At 45.4% G+C, this 19,993-nt stretch overlaps 1 protein-coding gene across 3 annotated transcripts in view; it reads left to right on the top strand.

Moving 5' to 3' along the window:
* Window positions 1-19,993, top strand: part of TXNDC16 (thioredoxin domain containing 16) — a 108,420-nt gene that overhangs the window by 31,638 nt on the left and 56,789 nt on the right. For all 3 annotated transcript variants that reach the window (XM_040333837.1, XM_040333836.1, XM_040333835.1), the window contains 4 exons: window positions 7,327-7,483; window positions 9,879-10,045; window positions 11,722-11,782; window positions 17,538-17,652. In XM_040333837.1, coding sequence (XP_040189771.1) covers window positions 7,327-7,483; window positions 9,879-10,045; window positions 11,722-11,782; window positions 17,538-17,652 — 500 coding nt within the window. The remainder of the gene's footprint in view (window positions 1-7,326; window positions 7,484-9,878; window positions 10,046-11,721; window positions 11,783-17,537; window positions 17,653-19,993) is intronic.

The raw sequence follows: 19,993 nt of genomic DNA, 5'->3' as shown, positions 1-19,993 counted from the left end.
TAAGTGCGTCTCAATGGACCTTTCACACGGAGTCCTGCAAGCAGCATCTTTGGAGCAGATTTTGGGCACTGAAAAAAAGACGCTCCAAAAACGCCCCTCTCCATTGAAATGAATTGAAAGCGCTGTAAAAACGCCTTACCCTTTCACACTGAGGCACTGCAAAAACATTCTAAAACGTTAGGGTCTTAGTGGTGCTTTACCAGCACATTGGGATTGCAGATGAGGCTTTGCTTGAATAACGCTCGAATAACGCTCAAGTAACAGTTAAGCCTTTAATTGCCCTAGATCAGGGGGTCTCCAAACTGCGGCCCAGGGGCCAGATGTGGCCCTTTTCTTGCTTTTATCTAGCCCTTGGGGCAATATTTCATCTTGTGACATAAAAAATGGGCCACAATTCCTCCTAATGACACCTACAATGGGCCACAAGGCCTCCTAATGACAGCAACTATGGGGCACAATTCCTCCATATGACACCAACAATGGGGCACAATTCCTCCTAATGACACCAACAATGGGGCCCAATTTCCTTCTAATAACACCAACAAAGGGGCACAATTCCTCCTCTTACTGACACCAAAAAACATGGCATTTTTTACTCCTGTTTACTCCTGATACCGGAACATTTTTGCTATTTCCAGTGGCCACAGTCCAGCCCCCTAAAGTCTGAAGGACAGTAAACTGGCCCTTTGTTTAATAAGTTTGGAGACCCCTGCCCTAGATGATTAACCCCTTGCCAGCCAGTGTCATTAGTACAGTGATCACTGTATTAGTGTCACTGGGTCTCACAAAGTATCAGATTGTCAGTCACAATATCGCAGCCCTGCTATAAGCCGCTGATCTCCGCCATTACTAGAAAAAAAAATTCCATAAATATATCCCATAGTTTGTAGACACTTATTAGGATATTTTGTACCAACAACATTGACCTAAATCAGAGGTCTCCAAACTGCGGCCAGGGAGCCAGATGTGGCCTTTGCTTGCTTTTATTCCGGCCCTTGGGTACAATTCCTCCTACTGCCACCAATGATGGGGCACAATTCATCCAATGACACCGATAATGGGGCACAATTTCTCTCAATGACACCAATGATGGGACACAATTTCTCCTGACAACACCGATTATGGGGCAACCATTACTCCCATTGACACCAATTATGGGGCACAATTTCTCCCATTGACACCAAAGATGGAGCATTGTTTTTTCCCCACTGACATCAGGACATTTTGTACTCCAAATGGCCACAGTCTGGCCCTCCTGAAGCCTGAAGCACAGTAAACCAGCCCTTTGTTTAGAAAACTTGGAGACCCCTGGCCTAAATTTATGAAAAAACGTTTAAAAAATTGGATATGTTATATAGCAGAAAGTAAAACATTTTTTTTTTTTTCAAATTTGGTCTTTTGTTAAAAAAAAAAAAAAAAAAAACATGGAAAAAATAAAATAACGCAGAGGTGATCAAATATCACAGAGAAAAAAAAATTACAAATTGTATTTGTGTACAGCGTCGCATGACCACGCAGTTGTTAAGTTATGCAGTGCACATCGCAAAAAATGGCCTGTCATGGAGGGGGGGGGGGTAAATCTTCCAGAGGTCACGTGGTTAAACCGTGAATTTTTTTTGCCCAGAGTTTATTTATACTTCAGGCAATAAACCTGGGGTGTCACAAACATGAAGTGATCCTCTGTAGGAGTTTTCCATATGACAGAGGTGCAGACATAGCCGGGGGTACATGGTACCAGTACAGACCAATCACAGACTGCCTGAAGTATAAATAAACTCTGGGCAAAAAATTGGACCTCTGTAAGATTTACCCCCCTTTCATGATAGGCCATGTTTTGCTATGTGCAATGCTTAAAGTGGAGGTTCACCTAAAAAAAAAAAAAAAAATTTAATTGCATTTAGGCTATTTAGTAGAATGAGAATCGGCGTTTGTTTTTTAAAAATGCTAGTGGGACATACCTTTTTCTATATAGATGATCAACGCGGCAAATAACAAATAAATATATAAGACATAAAAATCAATAGTACCCTACTGGATATTGCACCCAAAAGCACCAGTGCTGCAAATATAGAAAATTGTGCAAACAAAGCAAGATAATTCCACATGCAGATAAAGTTCATGTAGTAGCAATATCCAAATAAGATGCCCCTGCTGGGTACTGCAACCAAATGCACCAGTGCTGTAAAACATCTAAATATGTGCAAATATGGTGAATAAATAGATAAACCAAATATATTTCATAGGATAATAAAGTTCCTCAATAAAGTGTCCTTTTTTGTGTTTCACATCCCACATCAATGTGTCCAAGCAAATAAATCCATCAAACAGATCCCAGCGGTGATAGAAATGCATATATGACGGTGTGATCACTCCTTATGTACTAACAGCTCACCTCACATCAAGATTTTTTACAGCACTGGTGCTTTTAGTTGCAATATCCAGTAGGTTAAGGTTGTTTTGTTGTATTTATTTGTTATGTGCACATTCACTTGAACTTTATTGATGTATTTGATCTGTATATAAGGAATTTTTTATTTTTATCAGTTTATTCTGCTTTGTTTGCACATTTTTAATAATGTGCAGCACTGGTGTTCTTAGTTGTAATATAATCCAGTAGTGTGCTAATGATCTCTGTTATGGGTGTACCTTATGTTTTTAGCACATTCATCTGAACCTCTTGTGGCACTGAATTAGGGATTGCCACACAGTCACTACAAGTCCCAGCATGTCCAGGACTCCCCCTTTCCCATGCTGGGTTCCTGTCACTTCCTCACATATGGGATGTTCCCAGTACAGGGGGGAGTCCAGGGAAATCTCAGCCCCCCTCAATGTATAGAAGCCCCCCCAGCCATGTCAGTGTCCAGGCTGGACTTTAGAATGCTCCAACTCCCTCCACAGTCCACATCCCCCCCCCCCCCCCGCATCTGATCTCTTGGTGAACTTGCTTGCAGTAACTTCTCTGGCTCCAGCTTAAAAGCATGTATCTCCAGCCGGACCCCGCCATGACTGAGGACAGGTGAGGGGGGTGAGGGGTGGCAACGAGGGATGTGAGGAGAGATGAGATCGCACTGACTTGCAGTGAGAGATGTAAGAGGTGGAGGGGGCGGAACCAGCTCACAGAGCAGCAGGGACAGGGAGAACACTCACGCTGCTGCTTGGAGGCAGTCTGCATACGATGTTCTATGGAGAGCTGATGGCCCGCCCATTCAACTCAGCGGTCCCGTGCGATGGGAGTGGTCTGTCACATTTTTTTTTCACAGTCCCTTCCCTCAAGTGCCTTGGCGAGATGTGACAGCCGCACGGCGCCCGTATTGTTCAAGGCGCCTTGTGCGATCGCACAACCCGCACAACGCAAAGGCCGGCCCTGCCTGCATATACCGTCGTGCAGTACCCTCGGCTACATTCGGCCAGGCTCGGCTTCGCTCGTGCTCACGCTCTGTGACGTTTATACGTGAGCACGAGCGAAGCCGAGCCTGGCCGAAAGTAGCCGAGTGTATTGCACTTGGTATATGTTGGCCCAGGCATTCAAACTGAGCGCGGGTATCGGCGTATATCGCGCACCCACGATTTTCCCCTTGTTTTAAGGGGGAAAAAAATGTGCGGTATACGCCGATAAATACGGTAATAATATTACCCTCTACTTAATAAAGGGGTTGTAAACGTATTTTTTTCCCCCCTAAAAAGCTTCCTTTACCTTAGTGCCGTCCTCCTTCTCTTACCTCATCCTTCCATTTTGCTTTTAAATGTCCTTATTTCTTCTGAGAAATCCTCACTTCCTGTTCTTCTGTCTGTAACTCCACACAGTAATGCAAGGCTTTCTCCCTGGTGTGGAGTGTCGTGCTCGGCCCCCTCCCTTGGAATACAGGAGAGTCAGGACACTCTCTACGTTGCAGAAAGAGAAAGGAGCTGTGTGTTAGTGGGCGTCCTGACTCTCCTGTAGTCCAGGGGAGGGGGCGAGCATGACACTCCACACCAGGGAGAAAGCCTCGCATTACTGTGTGGAGTTACAGACAGAAGAACAGGAAGTGAGGATTTCCTAGAAGAAATAAGGACATTTAAAAGCAAAATGGAAGGATGAGGTAAGTGAAGGAGGACTGCACTAAGGTAAAGGAAGCTATTTAGGAAAAAATTTACCTTTACAACCCCTTTAACTTTTAGAGATTCAATTCTCTACCCTACCCTGTCACAGTCTTCCCACCAGATACAAACGTTAGTTTCATGACAACAAATATAACCCTCGTAATAATTGAAGAATGTCTGCTAGAGTGGGGCTTTAGGGTACATTGAACAAGCTTTCTGACTTTAGCACAGATGTGTATTTGCAGTTCAATGAAAGGATTGCCCTTTTGCTGGAAGTTGCTCTTTTCCCTGTGTGTGTTCCACGGTTGTCCAGCAGAGGTCATGCTTGCTTCATCCTAAAATAAAAATCATATTCTGAAGCAAACAAATGGAGCTGGTTAAAAGGATTTGTGTTTAGCCCTGGTTCACACTGGGTACGATTTGGAACGATTTGAGATGCGATTTGACATGTCAAATCGCATCTCAAATCGGCAGCAATTGTCGGCAATGGCACTGTCCTAATCAGTGCGACGCCGCATCTACGATTTCAAAAAGTAGTTCCTGTACTACTTTTTGCGATTTCGGGCCGCGATTTACATTAAATTGCGGCTGAAATTGCGGCCGCGAAATCGCAGTAAAATCGCGGCCGCGAAATCGCGGTAAAATCGCGCATTTTACCGCGATTTTGAATTCGCAGCAGTGTGAACCTAGGCTTAAAGTTCATAATTGTTTTTTTCATGTCTTTCGCTTGTTTTTGAGACTTTTTAACCACTTAATCACATTTTTTGTATTCATTTTCCTGGAAGAAAAAGTGTTTCCTGAATTATAATGCATAGAAAGCTAAAAACAAGTAATTATATTAATATCTGCATTAATGCCAAACACCCAATTAAAAAAAAAAAATAGAAATGACAGTACATTTTGTTCTAGTTTTAAAGTCATAGCAGCTGGCTTTGGTGTTTAAAGCAGTATTAAATCCAAAAACCAAAATGTAATATATTACAGCTTACTAATTAAATGTGGTGGCTGCATTAGATTTCTTTTTTTCCCCCTTTATTCTCTCTATGTGATCTGGCCAGTAACACACTTTCCATCTTAGGGTGTCTCCACTCTGGATGAATGAGCAGTGGAGACACATTTGGACAGCAGCATTGCCAGTTTGGGTGTGGGTAGTGCTAGACTTTCAGATTTAGATGGATTTAGATGAGCTTGACTATTAAATTAAACAATTCAGACCCGGAAGGATTTGCCCCCTTAATGACCAGGCCACTTTTTACGATACGACACTGCGTCGCTTTAACTGACAATTGCGCAGTCGCGCGGGACTGTATATAATCAAAATTTATGTAATTTTTGTTCCTACAAATAGAGAGTTCTTTTGGTGGTATTTGATAATCTCTGCGTTTTTTTTTTTGTTTTTTACGCTATAAATAAAAAAAGAACAACAATTTTGAAAAAAAAATCTATGGCCCGGATTCACATACAGCGGCGCATAGTTATACCGGCGTAACGTATCGAATATACGCTACGCCGACGTAGCGCAGAGCGGCGAGCACAGTATTCACAAAGTACTTGCTCCCAGTACTTGCCGGCGTAACGTAAATTCGTAGGCGTAAGCTGGCCTAATTCAAAGTAGGTGGAAGTGGGCGTGATCCATTTAAATGAAGCGTGACCCCCATGCAAATGATGGGCCGAACAAACGGCGCATGCGCCGTCCCGTGGACGCATCCCAGTGCGCATGCTCAGAATCGCGTCGAAAATACTCCCTAAGATACATCGAATCACTGCCTACGACGTGAACGTAACCTACGCCCAGCCCTATTCACGTACTACTACGTAAACAACGTAAAATACGACGGCTGTTCCCTGGTCCATACCTTTGCATGAGTTGCGCTTCATAGATGGGGAATAACTTTACGCCGGACGTACGACTTACGTAAACCGCGTATATTAATGCGCCGGGCGCAAGTACGTTCGTGAATCGGCGTATCTCACTCATTTGCATATTCGAATCGTAAATGAATGGGAGCGCCCCTTGCGGCCAGCGTAAATATGCGCCCACGATACGACGGCGTAGGAAACTTTCGTCGGTCGGATGAAGCCTATTTACAGGCGTATCTTGCTTTCAAAGTCAGGCGCATAGATACGACTGCGCATATGTGCACTTACGCGGCGTATCTTGAGATACGTCGGCGTAAGTGCTGCGTGAATCCGGGCCTAGATTTTTAACGTGTTGCTATAATAAACAAAAAAAGAGAAACAATTAAAAAAAATATATATATATTTTTTACTTTTTGCTAATAAATAAATAAAAGAAAACTAATTTGTTCATCACTTTAGGCCAATATGTATTCTGCTACATATTTTTATAGCACAGAGGAGCCCAGCCAGGTATCAGCCAAGCTTGTCTTCAACTATTGTAAAAAAAAAAAACAATAAGCGTATATTGATTGGTTTGCACAAAAGTTATAGCGTCTACAAAATGGGCGATATACTTATGGCATTTTTAGTATTATTATTTTTTTACTAGTAATGGCATGCTCAGCGATTTTTAGTGGGACTGCGACATTGCGGCAGACAGATTGGACACTTTTTTGGGATCATGCTATAAATGGGCACTGATTACTGTATAAATGTCACTGGTAGGAAAGGGGTTAACACTAGGGGGCGATGAATGGGGTTAAGTGTTCCCTAGGGAGGTGTTTCTAACTGTGGGGGGAACAGCAGATCTTTCGCTACTTCCCTGACAAAACGGGGATCTTTCTGTTTACATTGACAGATCCCTGTTCTATCTCTCTGAGGAGAGACCGCGGGTCGCCGGCGGACATCGCCATTGGCTCCTGCTGCTGTCAATCGAATACAGTGATGCGGGGCTTGGGGTAGAATCCCGCTGTCTGTGTCAATGGACGCACAGGCGGGATTCGGGAGCGAGCCCGCACGTGTGCCCCCAGGGAATACTCTTACCGTGGGGGGGCACCCGATGAAGAGGAGGGACTTGGAGCGCTCGCGGGGGCATCCCAGAAGAGGAGGATCGGGGCTGCTCTGTGCAAAACAAGGCGTGTTTGTTTTATTTTATTTTTTAACACAAGGGTACAACCCCTTTGAGACTCTTGCAGGCCCTTACAGCCTAGCTGGAGCGTGAGAGAAAGAAGCCAATCAGTTCATGTGCTGACAAAAGAAGAATGCTGATAGCTCTGTATTCATTAATACATCATTTAACATTTTCTGCAAGGTACTAACTATATTTTGTATGGTTTAAATATATAGCACAGAGGAGCCCAGCCAGGTATCAGCCAAGCTTGTCTTCAACCACTGTAAGTCAGCGATGAGTGTGAGACAGAAATGTCACCAGACGATCATGGCGCAACCTCTGACAACCATCAACATCCACCGCTTCCTAAAAGTCATGGGGCTCCCCCTGGTGGTAAGTTTGAGCACAGCGCATTATTTATTTATAAGGGGTTCTTTAGGCTTCATATACACGGGACGTTGTTCCACCTCTCCTGAATGATTTAACTTGACACCTAGAAACCGGCATCTAAAAACGTCCGTTTAGCTGCGCTTTCATTGCTTCGTTTAGCCACGTTTGCGTCTAGAAGCGTTTGAATTTTTCATTTTTTTTGGTTAAAATTAAAAACGTCTGTAAACGAAATGCTGCTAAATGCGAGTTACCAGTAAGCGGTGTACATGAGGCCTTAACCTAGAACAGAGGTCTTCAAACTGCGGCCCAAGGGCCAGATGCGGCCCTTTGCCTGCCTTTACCTGGCCCTTGGGGCACAATTTTTTCCACTGATACGAGACACTATTCTGCCATCTGACGCTGACAATGGAGCACCATTTCTCCCAATGACACCACTAATGGGGCACTACTTCTCCCTATGATACCAATGATGGTGCACCATTCCTCCACCTAATACCAGATGTTTACTCCCTCTAATGGCAGGAAAATTTCCACTCATGCTGGCCACAGTCTAGCCCTCCTAGAGTCTGAAGGACAATAAACAGGCCATTTGTTCAGAATGTTTGGAGACCCCTGCCCAAGAACAGTGTTTTTCAATTCCAGTCCTCAAGGCGCTCCAACAGGTCATGTTTTCAGGATTTCCCTCAGATGAAACGGCTGTGGTAATTTCTAAGGCAGTGAAACTGATCAAATCACCTGTGCAAAATAATGGAAAGCCTGAAAACATGACCTGTTGGTGCGCCTTGAGGACTGAAATTGAGAAACACTGCCCTAGAAATTAAAAATTAAGAGTCAGCAGCTACAAATAATGTAGCTGCTGACTTTAAGCCCAGGTCCACACTGGGCTGCGGGAGTGAAGCTGTGTAAGTTCAGCTGAACTCGCACGATTTCACTCCCGCTGACAGTCCTGATTTCGGCCGCGATTTAAGAGACATCTGTGCAGGTTTCTGCACAGATGTCAATGTAAATCGCGGCCCGAAATCGCAAAAAGTAGTACAGGAACTACTTTTTAAAATCGGTGCAGCGCCACAGATGCAGCGTCGCACCGATTAGGACGGTGCCATTGCCGGCAAATGCCGCCGATTTGAGATGCGATTTGACATGTGAAATCGCATCTCAAATCGTACCAAATCATACCCAGTGTGAACCTGGGCTTAATAATAGGAAAATATCTTAAAAAATTACTGTGCTATGGTCATAATATATAACAGATGCTGACGCTATGTGCAAGTGATAAATCTAAAAAGTGCAATGCGCTAAAGATGAACCATATTGAATGTGCAATCGAGTATCAAGTGCCCCCTCAGCCAGCAGCTCTCTATGGGGGCACCAGAGCTCCGTGTATCCATTCAGACACGGAGCCCGGACCTGGCCCTGCCCCCTCTGTCTCCTGATTGGCTGCCAATGGCGCCGCTGCTGTGTCTCAGCCAGTCAGGAGGATTACACACTCGTGGACATCGCTGGAGAGCGATGGGGCGCAGGTAAGTAATTAGAGGTGCTTCAGGAGCTGCTACACACAGATGGTTTTTGATCTTAATGCATACAATACATTAAGATATAAAACATTCTGCCTTTACAACTCCTTTAAATAATATACTCACCTTTATCAATTTCCTTCCACAGCACCTAGGCGAGGGTGGTGTCATCTCCCTTCTGGTCAGATCTCGGAGAATGTTGGATAGCCCAAATGTCAGAAGAAGAAGAACCTGCACTGTGCTGTATAGTCTTCACACTAGATTTGTGCAGCTTAAAGGAAAGGTTCACCTTTAGGAACATGTAACATGCCCCCCCCCCCCCACGTGGCAGCAGTACGGGGAGAAGCTTCTGCCCACACAGCCGCATCATTCATTCACACAGCTATGTAGCAAAATTGTGGTTTTGTTGTGCTTCACATGCGTTTGCTGTGCATTTTTGGGTTGCCTGCACCTGTGAAAAATGGACATGCGACTGAAAAACGCACCAAAAGTGCATTTTTCTACAATTTCCATTCATTTCAATGGGAAGCTGCGTTTTTACCGAACCACTAATGCAGCATGCAGGTCTTTTCAAAACGCACTGCACCTGTAACACAACGGTGTGCAAAGTACCATATGAGAGGAAAAAAAAACAGGAAAAATGTATCAGTGTGAAAGGCCCTGAATCATCCCTCCATAGTATAGTGTTGAGTTCCTTAGTAATATTTTGTTAGTACATGACCTGTTTTGGTAGCTGTTCCCAATTTTAGCGCTTTAAAGAAATCAACCAGGTCTCTTATGATAAAAAATAATCATTTGAAGAACAGGATGACGAGGGTTTACATGAAAGGCTGTGATCCAGCACATTTAAACCTTATAAATAAATGATGTCTGTGTATTTCCAGGGCGAAGTTTCCGGAGATCCGGATAAGTTCACAAGTGTTCACCTCCAGCTCGGCCTTCCCGTTATCTTCATTGTCAGCCAGCAGGAGACATATGATGCTGATTTGGAGACAGCAGAAGAAGTGGCCCGGCAACTTCTGGGGAAAGCTGGTGTTGCCATATTACTCAGGTATGATACAGCGGCAAAACATTGTAAACCCAAAAGCAAAATAATATATTACAGCTTACCAGTGCCTGCATTGCTTTTCTATTTTCATGTTTTTTCCCCCTTATGTTCACCTAGTGATCCTGCCAGTAGCACACTTCCTATTTTAGATAGACAACACAAACTGCACTGTGTCTATAAAAGGAGTAGCATTGTCACTCTAAGGCAGTGGTTCTCAACCTTTCTATTGCCGTTACCCCTTGATAAAATTTCCCAAGTTGTGGGGACCCCTAATAGTAAAATTATTTTCATAGCTTGCGTTGTCAGCACCCAAGGCAAGACAAGTAATTTGCACCCCTAACCCATGGACATTTAGCGCTCCCTGAGTCCCCTCCACTCATACAGTATTAAAACCCCTTATGGTACATTTTGGGATAAGCCACTCTTTTTATCTTTGTTCTCCTTTCTTTCCCTTTTATCTCTCTATGCTAATTTCTTGTTCCCCCCCACCATCCCTCTCTCTCTTATTCTTTCTCTCATTTTTTCCTCCCCCTCTTTTCCTCTCCCTTCCATGTCTTCTCTATTTGTATTCCTTCTCTTACTCCTTGGTGTGGGGGGGGGGGGGGGTAGAAAGGGATGAGTGGCAGTGCTGGTGGGGGTTGGGGTCAGTGCCAGTGCTGGGGGGGAGTTCTGATCAGCCAACTTAGGTGCTCTTGATCAAGGTCACCTGCTGATCTGAGAACTGTAGTAGGGACTTTTAATGGCAACTATATTCATAGGGAGTGTTACTCACTGTCTCCCCGGATTCACTGTGTCTTTGTGGTGTCTCTCGTAGCAGTGACACCTATGCCTAAATCAGGAGATAGGGTCTCCTTCAGCCCCTCCCACTTCACATTCCTCACCAGTCAGCTGACCTTGAGTCTCTTCTCCCCACTATGCTGTGAACTGAATGAACAGCTGCAAAGAGGCTGAGTGGGTGGCCACAGGCTCCAGGGACAGCCCTGCTGGGTGGCTGCGAAAAGGCTAGGAGAGCAGTGCGGGCTTCAGGAACAGCCCAGGATTCTATGACCCCTGGCAAATCGTCGATCGACCCCCAGGTTGAGAACCACTGCTTTAAGGCAATAGTACATATATCACTTCCCCGGCTGCTCTTCTTCATAACTTGGAGGGAGGTGTTTTGCAGTCCACAAACATAGCAGAGCATAATGCTAACTGACATAATTTAGCAGAGGTCGAGCAGACAGGAAGTTATCAGCTATCTGGATTTCTGGCAGGATCAGCAAGTTTAACAAGAAGTCCATTGTTAGGGTTTACATAGACCAGGAGTGTCAAACTCAATTTTATTGTGAAATTCCGACAACAAATGTCCGATGGGGCCTACATACGGTCGGAATTTCCGACTAAAAGCTCCCTTCGAACATTTGTTGTTGGAAATTCTGAGCGTGTGTACAAGAGTGGCAAGAAGAAAGCCATTGTTGAAAGAAAGCCATAATATGTCCAATTTGCGGTTTGTAAGAAGCCATGTGGGGGGCACAGCAAACATGCGGAAAAGGGTGCTCTGGTCAGATGAGACCAAAATGTAACATTTTGGCCTAAAAGCAAAACACTATGTGTGGTGGAAAACTAACACTGCACAAACTGTACAGGTTTAGGAGATATCATTTTCCTGCACTCATGTTGTTCTGATTTGTTTCCTGCAGGGAGAAGGTTGGTGTTCAAATTTCTCCTGATAGTAATGTGGGAATAAAAAGAGCAGAAGAGGTAAGCACCAATGCAGACATGTCAGTTCACACCTAGATTGTAAGCTCTAAAGAGCAGGGCCCTCTGATTCCTCCTGTATTGAATTGTTTTGTAACTGTACTGTCTGCCCTCATCTTTTAAAGTGCTGCGCAAACTGTTGGCGCTATATAAATCCTGTATAATAATAATCCAAACTGGTGTAAATAAGGAGGGGGAACTTTTTTATTTGGGGTTTAAATGCCCCATTTTTTTAAAAGAATAAAATCTATTGAGTATTAAGACATAAATACAATGAAAAGCAGGTCAAAGGACTACCAAGATAAAAGAGGTACTTGCATTATTGGTACAGCCATTAGAATCCAATACAGACTAGTACAACATAGGAAGCATTTTTTGGCAATTATAAAGCAGCTTAGAGACAATTGTACAGTTGCAGTTGTGTTATGTAGCCACAGTTAATGCTGATATGCATCGGTGGAGAATGTAGAGAGGGGGAGAATACCGGGTCAGCAACCTGTCTGTTAAAAAAAAAAAAAACAACAACCTTACAACCCCTTTATTACAAACATGTCATACTTACATGCTCTGTGCAAGGGTTTTGCACAGAGTGGCCCCAATCCTCCTTTTCTGGGGTCCCTCAGCGGCGCTTCTTGCTCCTCCTTTTCTCCAGTGCCCCCTCGGAGAGCCACTTTCCAAGGGGGCACTTGTGCGGGCGTACTCCAGAGTCCTTCGGCTGCGTTCATTGACACAGACAGCAGGACTCGGCCCCGTCCCAGGTTCCCGTGTCATTGGATTTGATTTACGGCAGTGGGAGCCAACGGCTCCTGCTGTTATCACTCTATCCAATGAGGACCCGAGACACTGTCTGGGCTCGTCCCCATCGATGGAACGATCAGGCTAAGGTAATTAAAAGGGGGGCTCTGGGGGGCTGCTGCACTACAGAAGGTTTTTCACCCTAATGCATAGAATGCATGAACAACCCTTAATTGGCAGTGAAAACTATTTATTGTCACAGTCAGGGGTCAGGCTCAGAAACCAGTATCTATAGAGAGGCTCCCACCGACCAGTATGATAGGTATAGAAGCAGGTCATCCTGGTGGATGAGGGGTCACCTGAGGTGCGGAGTCTAAGCACTAACCATTATTTATCAGAGTTCCTGATGGTGGAGTTATCTGGTGCGTGGTAGGTTTTGCTTCATGTTTATATCGGGTCATGGTCCTGAGGATCGCCCCAACAGGAAGTGAACAAGCAAGGGACCTCATTTTTTAACTAAACTCTGGAGATTTTAGTTGACTAAAATACGACTAAAAGAATTCAGATGACTAAAATATGACAACAACTAAAATGGCATTTTAGTGAAAAGACTATGAATAAAAATAAAATGACTTTTTTGACATCAAAATTAACACTGGTGTAAAGGTAACTACAAGAGGGACTAATGTAGATATTTAAGTATCTGTCTATTTCTTTTCAACTCTGAGGATGGGACAAGCGCATGACATTTCTGGTAAGATCAACAGATATTTTCTGTGCTTTCTAAAAATGTTCTTAGCCTAAAACACAGGAAAACGAATGCATCCACCACAAGGACTGGTGAGCTGCAATATATAAAATTTCTGGGCCAGATTCTCAGAAGAGATACGACGGTGTATCTCAAGATACACCGTCATATCTCTGTTTTTGGCCCCGGGTATCTATGCGTCTGATTCCTAGAATCATTTTCGCATAGATACGGCGTAGATCCGACAGGTGTAAGTCACTTACACCGTCGGATCTTAGATGTAATTCTACGTTGGCCGATAGGTGGCGTTTACGTGCATTTCTCATTTGACTATGCAAATGAGCCTGATACGCCGATTCCCGAACGATTTTGCGCCGCCTTGTCAACATTTACGTTGTTTCCGTAAGCGTAAGATTACCCCTGCTATATGAGGGGTGTAACGGCTACCCACTGGTGTGAGGGTCTCAGCCGTTGGAGACGTCCTTTTCCCTGGCAAGCTGCGATATGCAAGTACCGCCGGTATATCCCATCGAACGCCCTTTCAAGAAACGAGACGTGCTACGTTTGCAGAGTCAAGCAGACTGACTTTATTTGGCATATTTCACCTGCTTATATCTGGTTACAACTGTTACAAGAACAATGACATCTCCTTGAATTAATCAATTGGCCAGTTTCTAGCCGCTTCGGCACCGCACCCCACTTAACATTTCCTGGCCAGGCACATTCCTTTCTCAATAGAATTCAATTAACCTTTAAAACAATTATCACTCACACATAATCCCCATCAGCATACACCTCACAGGGGGGCTGTTTACCTGCACACAAGAGAGAGTTCATTATCTATGCGAAGGGAACATTAGCATTCAGCAATGAAAAGAGACTTGTCCAATTAACCCTTTGAGCTCAGAATACAATGTGGTACATCCACTTGTGACAAGCCATGCAGTTCCTTGTAGTCCCCCTGCACGAAGATCATAACTGTCCCGGCAGCATGCATGTGTCCGTTACACTACTCCCCCTTTGTGGAACACTCCGGCAGACCCGGAATTGATCCTTTTCGGATCAACTTGGGGATGTCCGGTCTGCTGTTAGGGTAAAAGTTCCGTTTGCCTGGACAGTCCGTCGGCCTTTTCATTGGCTTACCAGGTCGGTAGCTGATGGTGACGGTGAAGAATAGAATTCAATTCTGGAACAGTCACTTGCTTTGCTCTCTCAATGGCTCCCAAAACCTGTTGCTGATGCTCTTGGGACAGATACGGCACCACCTGGATGCAAATCCCATTTAATCTTCTGACAATTTCCGCCTGTTTGTGCATTTCAATGTTCAAGCCACGGGACATCTCATAATACATGACATAGTGTTGTTGCATCTCTGATTTCTCACTGGCCAACTTGTCACATTCCCATTTTAGACTGTGATATTGTGCCGGATCTACAGTACATGTCGGGGAAGGTAGTCTTACCCGGTTCTCAGCAGCAAGCGGGTTGATTCCAGCAACGCGGGTGGTCACGGGACAAGCAGCAGCAGGTGTAGGTAAATAAGCCGAAGTCAGAGGGCCAATGTCGTTGCCCAGCACCACCTCGGCAGGTAGGTTGTCCATGATACCAACTGTGGTCTTTCCTGACCCGGCTCCCCAGTCTAAGTGCACCCGGGTGGTGGGTACGCGAAATACAGCACCCCCTGCGACCCGGACGGCAACTGTGCGAGTGGACACGTTCTCTGGCTTTACCAGATGTTTTTGAATCAGAGTGATAGTAGTCCCGGAATCTCTTAAGCCTTGTGCTACTTGTCCATTCACCCGTACCTCCTGACGGTGATGCTGACGGTTATCCGGAGAGGCCGCTTGTATTGGGTCTGCCTCATACCAAATTCCCAGACATTCCTCCGGGCCCCCCTCGGTCTCCAGGCAGTGGGCCGCAGAGGGACGTGATGGAGTGACCTCTGTGTTGGGTGTTGTGCGTCTCCAATTGTTATTTGTAGCTCTCAAAGGGCAATAACGAGCAATATGTCCCGTGTCGCTGCAGTGATGGCACGTCACCCTAGGCGAATCCCGGGGGTAGTTGCTAGGCCCCTGAGGATGTGGTGGGACTGGAGCCCGAAACTCTGGGCGTGGGGTGACGGTTGGAGTACGCGGTTCTACCTTATGAGCCAGCCGTGTAGTACCCTGGCTTACTTTCCTTGTTTCCGCGTACTCATCTGCTAGCCGAGCCGCCTCGTTTAAGTTAGCGGGACGGCGATCTCGTACCCAGTCTTGTATGTTTGCGGCCAGGTCTTGGAAGAAATGTTCCATTAGGAACAGCTGCAATACTTCCTCCCCGGTGTTGGCCTTGCACCCTTGGACCCAAAGGGATGCCACCCTTTGTAACTGGTTGGCCCATTCCATGTGGGAGTCCACAGCCATCTTCTTGGACTCCCGGAAGCGCCGGCGGTAGGCTTCTGGCGGTACGGCATATCGGGTTAGCAACGCCTTTTTAACTTGCTGATATTGTAAAATATCCTCTGGAGCGAGAGCCCGAAAGGCTTCATTGGCTTTGCCCGACAATTTCCCCGACAAAATAGTGACCCATTGGTCTGGTGGTACCTGGTGTAGTGAGCACTGCCTCTCAAAGTCCGCCAAATATCCATCGATTTCCTCCTCACTTTCTACAAAAGCTTTAAATGCAGTGAACGGTATTTTCTTTCCTGTAGCAGCAGGTGGGGGGGTAGGAACTGCAGGTGTAATGGGCTGTTTCGCTCTTACCAGTTTCAGTTCTTGTCCCCTCTTCGTTTGTATCTCTTCCCTTGCTTCCCGAAACAGCTGGTTGATTAGTTCCACGGACGTTTCTGGATACAAGGATAATCTCCGCTGTACAATCCCAGTAATTACATCTTCTTTGCTGACCGGTGCAAGGGGCTCAGTTCCTTCCATGGATCCATCCATTTCGTCCAGCTCCAGCAGGTCAGCTATCAGCTCCCTCCGTGGTCTGTTGCTGGCGCTCCTACCACGACTCTCTAATAAATCTTTCAGTGTGGATCTTTTCAGCCTGGCGTACTGCGACTCCATTCAGCACTTGCTCTTTGGATAAAAGGACCATCCCACCGCTGCCAACCAATGTAACGGCTACCCACTGGTGTGAGGGTCTCAGCCGTTGGAGACGTCCTTTTCCCTGGCAAGCTGCGATATGCAAGTACCGCCGGTATATCCCATCGAACGCCCTTTCAAGAAACGAGACGTGCTACGTTTGCAGAGTCAAGCAGACTGACTTTATTTGGCATATTTCACCTGCTTATATCTGGTTACAACTGTTACAAGAACAATGACATCTCCTTGAATTAATCACTTGGCCAGTTTCTAGCCGCTTCGGCACCGCACCCCACTTAACATTTCCTGGCCAGGCACATTCCTTTCTCAATAGAATTCAATTAACCTTTAAAACAATTATCACTCACACATAATCCCCATCAGCATACACCTCACAGGGGGGCTGTTTACCTGCACACAAGAGAGAGTTCATTATCTATGCGAAGGGAACATTAGCATTCAGCAATGAAAAGAGACTTGTCCAATTAACCCTTTGAGCTCAGAATACAATGTGGTACATCCACTTGTGACAAGCCATGCAGTTCCTTGTAGTCCCCCTGCACGAAGATCATAACTGTCCCGGCAGCATGCATGTGTCCGTTACAAGGGGTAACCTTACGCCAGTCCGCCGTATGCCATGTTAAGTATGGCGTCGGGTCAGCGTTGTCTTTTTCCGTCGGTTACGTCGTTTTACTAAGTCGTTCGCGAATAGGACTTTACATCAATGACGTTCACGTCGGCTTCATTGACGTTTTGCATCGTAAGCTGGAGCATGCGCACTGGGCTATTTTTACGGCGGCGCATGCGCAGTTCGATCGGCGCGGGGGCGCGCTTAACTTAAATACAAGCCGCCCCTTTTGAATTACGCGGCCATACGCCGGGCCATTTACACTACGCCACCGCAAATTACGGAGCAAGTGCTTTGCGAATACGGCACTTGCTCCAGTAAATTGCGGCGGCGTGGTGTAAATGGCTTACACTACGCCGCCGCCGATTCTATGAGAATCTGGCCCTCTGTTTTTAGATACACTTTAAACGCCAGTCAATGTAATAGTGAAGTGTCAGGTAAAGGTGGAGTCTGGTAGATTGAATCATCAACCCTTTGGGATCCATCCAAAATCTGAAATGTAAGTTTTGGATGGGCTGAAGAGTTATGTGGGTTGCACAATTTTTACTTCCCATAACTCCCGATTATCTTTTTCTTTGTTTTCAGAATTCTCCAGTGAAATACATGAAGTTAGAGGACATTCAACAAATTCAGAATCTTCTACATGTCACAACTAAAGAAGACGCAGCGGAGAAAATGGAAGACAATACTGCTGACCCCGGTAATGTTTGTATTAAAAAGTGTAACTTCACTATCAGTTTTTGAAATATTATCTTGTGCTTTATTCACATATATCCACACAAAAAGAAACATATAGGACATGCCTGGATATATGTATAAAAGCTCAAGAAAATATTTCTGAATTTGAAGGGCAATAATTGTAATACACTATACTGTCAAAAGTTTGTGGATATACCTGCAAATGATGAGTTCATGGGTACTGTTATGATTTGTGTCCGTAGGCTTTGGCCTTATGTCAGTATCAGTTTGACATCAGTTGAGACCTTTTGATATCGTTCAAAATTCATTGACAGGTGCATTTAACATGCATTTGACCTTTGCCGACTTTGACTTACTTCAACATAGGCTCTTAGTGCTACAGCATACAATGACATTTTAGACAATTGTGAGACAGTAGCAGGGGCCTGTGCTGACGGGGGACCAGGTATTCCAGCCATCTGACCTGTTTTAATACTTGCAGCGGCAGGAGGGGGGTTTAGCAGCAAAGCAGCAGCATTTCAAGAAATTGGCTGCCAGAAAGCGTCCAGGATATTAAAAGGGGGTGGGAGCAGGGAAAAGGGAAGGGAAGGGATGAAAACACGGAGGGGGGGGGGAGAGGCACCCTAAACAACCTCTCATACGCCATCTATACGTTCCTTCCATATGCATCTATCCATGTTGACCACACCTTGTCAAACTTTTGGGGGCAATTCCTGCTCTCAAATGTAATTTTGTAAAGGGGGGTAACTGAGTTGATAGTTTTGCTCCACATTTCTATTGTTGGGGGTGTGGAATATTTCCAGCACAGGAGAATCTCTGGTTTTGCATAAAACAGGGCATAAGTGAGAAACAGCTTGGTATAACGATCTGCTTCCACATCCTCCATGTGGCCTAACAAAGCAAACAAGGGTTCACTATGTAGTGGGAGATCGCATAATTGACTGAGAGTTTTTTAGAACTGAGCTCTAGAATGGCACAAGCACCGGACATGGAAAAAGTCACCAACTGGGGCAGCACACTTCGTACATCTGGGGTCAGCCTGAGGGTATATATTAGTTTAATGTTGAGAGGTAAAATATACTCTATGCAAAAATTTGAGCTGTATAAAGCGGTCTTTAGCAAGGATAATCAAGCTTACATAGTTTGACACACAGTCGTCCCAGTCCTTCTCACTAAGCTCATGGATATCTTTCCGCCAGCACTGAAAAATATGGGTGGCCATAGTGTCATGGGCCAAGGATAGGCAAAGATACAAAGAGGCTGTCCCATCACCTGTGAGGTAAGGAGACATTTCATCTGACTCCAGCACAAGTGATTCAGGGAATTGGGCACATAAAGTGTGTTTAAGCTGCAAATATCTAAATAGCATATTGTGCGGGAGGGAATATTTGCGCCACATATTTTCAAAATACCTCACCTTCCCCTCAGAAAAACGTGTTTTTAACTGCCCTCAGCTGTGGGTCAGTCAGGAAGGGAGTAACGATGGAGTAAGGTTGGATTGCCCCATAGGGGGACGTGGGGAGAGAAGGTGTGAGGTGCTCTGGCCTGGGCCCACACGCAAATGGGTACCTGTATAGGGCCTGTAACAGACAGATGGGCCCAGGGACCTCTAAAAACAAGATTGCTTAAGGCAGCATATGAGCCCTGTATAGCTACATCTAAGATTACTGCTGAGTTCTGTCTAGGCTGAGAGAACCACCACCTCACCGTAACCAGGACTGCCACCCAGTATTTTAGCTGAAAATTAGGCAAAGCCAGACCACCCGGACTAGTAGGTAGCTGCAGGGTGGATCTAGCCAGTGCCACACGCAGGGACGACGATGCATCCTCCAGGAACAACAGCACGTCATCTGCGTACAGGGCCAACTTTTCCATTATGGAATTCACAGGTATCCACCTCACCCCCAGCTCTGCCAGCAACAAAATAGCCAAGGGCTCCAAGGCTAGAGCGGACAGACCCGGGTACAAAGGGCAACACTGCCATTTCCTTCTGCCCAAGGGAAAAGAGTCGGACAGAATGTCATTAGTTTGGACCCTGGCATATAGTAGTTACAAATAGCTGCAACCATGACAGGAATCCAGGCCCAAATCCAAAGCCGGCCAGAACCACCCAGAGAAAATCCCATTCCCCAGAATGAAATGCTTTCTCCGCATCTAAAGATGCTACCACCCCTGGGCGGTCTTGTGTGGCCAAGGTTAAATGCGTGTGAAGGCGTCTGATATTGATATCTGTGCTCCTACCAGGCATAAAACAATATTGATCTGGATGAACTAGAGCTGTGATAACTTTATTAAGCCTATTGGCAAAGATTGTTGACAATACTTAACAGGGATATAGAGCG

Source organism: Rana temporaria, chromosome 13 (genome assembly GCF_905171775.1).
Source record: "Rana temporaria chromosome 13, aRanTem1.1, whole genome shotgun sequence".
Taxonomy (NCBI): Eukaryota; Metazoa; Chordata; class Amphibia; order Anura; family Ranidae; genus Rana; species Rana temporaria.
This window is presented reverse-complemented; position numbering and strand designations above follow the sequence as displayed.